The 5,540-nt window shown below is 39.4% G+C and overlaps 1 protein-coding gene across 1 annotated transcript in view; it reads left to right on the top strand.

Moving 5' to 3' along the window:
- The first annotated feature begins 2,567 nt into the window (after positions 1–2,567).
- The window catches only part of LOC111437871 (cystathionine gamma-synthase 1, chloroplastic-like), a 4,487-nt gene continuing 1,514 nt past the window's right edge, over positions 2,568–5,540 (top strand). Inside the window, exons 1-7 of the mRNA XM_023075949.1 lie at positions 2,568–3,159; positions 3,301–3,404; positions 3,599–3,672; positions 3,758–3,926; positions 4,708–4,767; positions 5,007–5,210; positions 5,318–5,404. Of these exons, the coding sequence (XP_022931717.1) occupies positions 2,688–3,159; positions 3,301–3,404; positions 3,599–3,672; positions 3,758–3,926; positions 4,708–4,767; positions 5,007–5,210; positions 5,318–5,404 (1,170 nt within the window). The 5' untranslated portion in view covers positions 2,568–2,687. The remainder of the gene's footprint in view (positions 3,160–3,300; positions 3,405–3,598; positions 3,673–3,757; positions 3,927–4,707; positions 4,768–5,006; positions 5,211–5,317; positions 5,405–5,540) is intronic.

The following is a 5,540-nucleotide window of genomic DNA, read 5'->3' as shown; positions in this document are numbered from 1 at the left end:
CTGTGGGCCCACCAGGCGAGCTCGCAAGCAAACTCCCTGGGCCTGGCTTGGTCGGGTATGTATGACATACAATACCGGACGCCACAGACAAAGGAGGGCCTGCATGATATCGTGGCGAACACAATATCGAATATACGCATCCATACCATCAGTAGCATAACGGGGTAGTGCCCTAGGTACATAACCATAGCGTGCATGAGGTTCTTAAGGTTTACCTCCATGGCATTAAACATACAACATTCCATCCCCTCGCCGCATTACATAGCATAACTGGGTCCACATTGAGCAAGCATATCATAGCATACTATTCATCTCATTCATGGCATGCGGGGTTCTTATTACAATCATGACATGTCAATCAAGCTCATACATACAGGGCAACACACCGTGTCACAACATCATATTCATAAACATGGCATACATAGCAATTCACTGTGAGAATCACATACATAAACATAGCATGCATAGCATTTCACTGCAAGAAACATCCAACCTAGCCTATAGCAACAACATATGGTGCATGCAAGGGCCACAAGGCACGCACCAACATACATACATAACTAACGCCAACAGTAAGGTTACTTACCTCCTTGGCCTTGGCCGAAGTCACCCACAACGCTAACTCCAGCGCCCAACTACCTCCTATAAGATAACATGATACACTTAGAGCGCTTTAACAACTATCCCTCGTGCCTAGCTACCAAGATACGTCCCTACCGCAAGCTATTTGTCAAAATGGGGTTATACTGACCTCATATGGTTGAAACAAGGGTGGGAATGGCTCCAGAAGGGTCGAAAACCTAGGAATCGGTATACTATTCGGATGTCGAGCCGCCAAGCCGCACTTAGCCGAGCTAAAGGTTCGCGAAGCCACCAATGGAGCCGAAACCGATGGCTGCGACGAACACCGCCGGCGCAGGGTTTCTGGCGCGCCTCCGATTTGGGCCAAAAAGGGAACGAGGCCCTGGGGTGGTGTCCGAACGCGGCCTGCAAAGGGTGGGCTGCACGCTGGCCGAGATGTCTCGTGGAATGCCGAGGGTCGACCCACGCCTGCTGCTGCGTCTTCCTTGTTCGAAGGTCCTAATCGCAGAGCTTGGCTACTGTCGCCGGTGGATGCGTCGTCGTTCGTCTGTTCTCCGGTGGCGCGTCTGCTTCCTCTTGCCTCGAAACACACTGACGCCCCCTTCTCCCTAAAGGAGGCAGCCACTCCTAGGATTTATAGGATGAGTGTATCCCACCAAAAATCACGAGATTTTCGGCGGGCTTTCCCTTTTTTTTCCCTCTCTCTCTCTCCTTTCTCCTCGGAAGGTGTATCATTACAATATCGTTCCCTAACTTATCATAGCCTTAACATTCTTATACCTATCACAATCATATCGTTACGTGAATGTACCTTAGTCATACCATCACAGGAACGTATCCTAATGCTATCGTTCTATCAATCTATCACAAACCTATCCCTTTCTACCCATATCCTAACCATATTCTTTCATCAATCTCTCCTATCCATAGCACTTCGGTATGTAACCTAACCTTAACGTTTCATGAACGTATCTTACTCCTATCGTTAGATTTCGTTTTGTGCATCATTCTCATATCCTATCTCAAACATATCCTTGAACACATCGTACCATAATTATTATCATACAATCCACATGTTATAACATAACATAAACATAATATAAGCATACCCATTCACAAATAATTCACACATATCAATATATATGACACGTGCAGAACCACAAGAACGTGTCGACATCAAATATAACCATGCCGATAGTAAGACCACTTACCTAGCTAGCTTAAGTCGTTGTCACAAATATACCTTTAATGAAAGTTTGATTCTGTCCTTTGAAATCCGAGTCAACCTACATGAGCCCATGACATCAGTTTTAAGTTTGAACTTTATAACATTATCTCATCTTATTTTCTATTATTATTGTTGTAGGGAATATATTGTTAATGGACATAATTTAATGGAGTTTCTTGTCATCTAATACTTCCGATTTTATTTTTAAATTTTGTTCACAAAATCTTTCCTCAATCTTCCCTCCTCACTTCTTATTGTATAAATAGATTTTTATTCTCTAAACAGACATTCCTCTACTAGTATTTATTTTCTAAACATATATTATTGTTCAATTTTAATCGATTATTTGCATCTTACAAATTTATATAACTGCCAACAAAAATCTAATTAATTGGATACGAAAAATGAGATCTGATTATTAAAATTTCCTAATTATAGTTTGATGATATTACAAGGACTCACTAACCTAAAAAGGAAACATACAAAAATTGAAGTGGGAAGAAAACGAAATGGAGAGAGAGGAAGTTAAATAAATGAAAAAGCCACGTCATAGGTGAAGGTGCCAGCGTGGGTTGAAACGTCTGGCTATTGTGGAACTGGAACTAGCAACTGCAACAAATATCCAACTCTTAAAAAAACCTAACCCTGGTTAGCTCCCTCCACCCAACTCTGGTTAAAAAATAAACCACAACAGATTAAATTAATTTAATAAAATCCCACAAAACGACAACTACAACCCGCCGTATAAAACTTGCCTGAATTTCTAAAGCAACAGTCCACACACACGCATCATTTTCAGCTTCCTCCTTCCCCTGCGATTCGCAGCTCTCCGACCCACTACTTTTCCGATCCATTTGCTCTTTCTTTCTCTTCCGCCATGGCTGTTTCTTCTCACGCTGCACTCATTGGTTCGGCCTCCTTCGAGGGCCTCTCCGATCCTAATTCCGGCGTTGCAGCTTGTCTTCGGACGCACAGCTATGCTCGATTTGCCCAACCCAAATCGGTGAAAGGGACGTTGGCGTCTCACGCCTTATCTTCTTCCCGGATTTTTAAGTTCCCGCCGAATTTCCTCAGGCAACTCAGTAACAAGGCGCGAAGGAACTGCAGCAATATTGGCGTTGCACAGGTTGTTGCGGCTTCGTGGTCGAACAACTCCCCTCCTTCTCCCTCGGCGGCGGCGGCGACGGCTACTTCCGTCGACGCCACTGCCGCTGCCTCAGTGCCTGCCGCGTCTGATGCGGTGGCACTGGAAGGTTGCGTTGGGAATGAGAGTTTGAAGGTGGAGGAGGATTTAGGTGATTCCAGAACCTCTGTCTTCCATTCCGATGGGAGTGTTGCTATCCACGCTGGTAAGGTTTAGTTAGAAATTTGGCTTTGTCTTTGATTCTTTGAGATTCTTACAATAAACTTTTTCTTTCTTTTCCTTTTTGTTGTTTTTAGGAATATTTTTATTATTTACATATAATTGAATGTTTTGGTGCGGATTTCAGGCGAACGATTTGGTCGTGGTAGAGTTGACGACGCTATTACGACGCCGGTGGTTAATACTTCCGCTTATTTCTTCAAGAAAACTGCTGATCTCATTGATTTCAAGGTACTTATTAGCTTTCCATGATGATTCAAAACGGTTGACTTCAACTCTGTAGCTTTTATTATCATTTTCTCCCTACTAGTCTAGCATTGTTTTGCTCGGTATACATGCATCAAAATTGAAGAAAAAAAAAAAAAAAACGATATATAAAGATGTCTGGATTCGTTCTTACTCTTTTAGACATTGGATCCTGGCAGGAGAAGCGCGCTGTAAGTTTCGAGTATGGGCGCTATGGAAATCCGACGACAATTGTTGCGGAGGAGAAGATAAGGTTTTGTTTATGAACTAGTTTGTTTCTTTTGTAATCCTTACCAAATAGAATTGAGTGTTGTAAGTTGTTTTTGGTTTTGAATCAGTGCTTTAGAAGGGGCTGAATCTACCCTGATTGTGGCCTCAGGCATGTGTGCTAGCACGATGATGTTTCTGGCGTTGGTTCCTGCTGGAGGGCATATCGTGACGACCACAGATTGCTATAGGAAGACAAGGATTTTTATTGAAACCATTCTTCCCAAAATGGGAATCACGGTATTATTGTACCTTTAGCTTCATTCTGTTTATTTTATTCATCTTCTTTCGGTGGTTTAGTTAATCATTACGCTAAGATTAGTGTTATTTAACATTTTTCTGTCTCATTCAATGATTGGACACCAACTCGATCTGTCTTGCATGAAAATAGTCTTTTCCCTTATGTATGCATTAATTTAACTGTGACAGAATAATTTTGTTTTTATTCGGAGTAATATTTGAACTTGTTTTCTGCTTGGACATTGGCGGAAAAGTAAGTAAACTGCCTTCCCCTGATAAAATTGTGTGTACAGGGTACGAACAAGTTACCTTTAGGTTTCTAGAATTGAGTAAAATAATTAAGCAGCTTTAGTTGATTGGGGGCAAGTCTATCAGGTGCCGTGCCGCAGCCTTAGTTCATACTTTTCCTTTCATCCTTATTAAATATTTTTGTTTTCGCATCGAAATAGAATTCATGAAGAACAAGAATATGAGAAAATGCTAATTAAGGAACATAGAGCAAACAAATTACTAGAATTATAAAGTTTCCTTAAAAATGTAATAGATTCTGTTAACAATCATTCTCTTGTTTATTTGTAGTGATTATATAAGATCTGAATTTTTATTATTGTCGATATTTTTCCAACTATATGGGATTTCTTATCTCTAAAAAAGAAAATTGGATGGATTTGTTTATAAGTTGGTGTTGCTTGATTTGTAGTGGAACTGGTTGGTTGGAAAGCTCTATTCTTAGATCCATTTTTCTTTTATGTTGTAACTGTAACTATAACTTGGAATGCAGGCTACGACCGTTGATCCTGCGGATATGAACAGCCTTGAAGTAGCTCTGAAAGAAAATAAAGTGACCATTTATCAACCCCTTTTCTTTTTTTTTTTTTTTTTTTTTTTTTTTTTTTTTTTTTTTTTTTTTTTTTTTTTTTTTTTTTTTTTTTTTTTTTTTTTTTTTTTTTTTTTTTTTTTTTTTTTTTTTTTTTTTTTTTTTTTTTTTTTTTTTTTTTTTTTTTTTTTTTATCGTTTTTATGGGTTTTATGTTTGGTGTTAATGGAAATTGATGTTAACCTGTATTTTCCTTCCATGTAGGTTTCTATTTTCTTCACTGAATCCCCAACCAATCCATTTCTGAGATGTGTTGACATTAAACTCGTTTCAGAGCTTTGTCATCAACATGGAGCATTGGTTTGTATAGATGGTACCTTTGCAACAGCATTGAACCAGAAAGCGCTTTCACTCGGGGCCGACTTGGTTATTCACTCTGCTACGAAGTATCTTGGGGGTCATAATGATGTAAGTGATTCTTTTTATTTGAATAATCTGGATTTAAATTATTAATTAATTAAGAGCTTTATGAGCAATTTCCCTTAAGAAGGAATTTACCAAGCATTGTCTTTTAGGTCATTGCTGGTTGTGTAAGCGGTTCTCTGAAACTGGTTTCTGAGATTCGAAACCTTCATCATGTAATAGGTGGCACTTTAAATCCAGTGAGTCCTTCTCTTATCCTATTTAATTCCTGCATCCTTTTTGTTTTTGATTATGGAATGATGTTCATGCATGATTGAATTCTCCATTGGTTTTCTGCGCTCATTTCGATCCTTTTTTTTTTTTTTTTTTTTTTTT

Source organism: Cucurbita moschata, unplaced genomic scaffold (assembly GCF_002738365.1).
Source record: "Cucurbita moschata cultivar Rifu unplaced genomic scaffold, Cmos_1.0 Cmo_Scf00067, whole genome shotgun sequence".
NCBI classification, from domain to species: Eukaryota; Viridiplantae; Streptophyta; class Magnoliopsida; order Cucurbitales; family Cucurbitaceae; genus Cucurbita; species Cucurbita moschata.
This window is presented reverse-complemented; position numbering and strand designations above follow the sequence as displayed.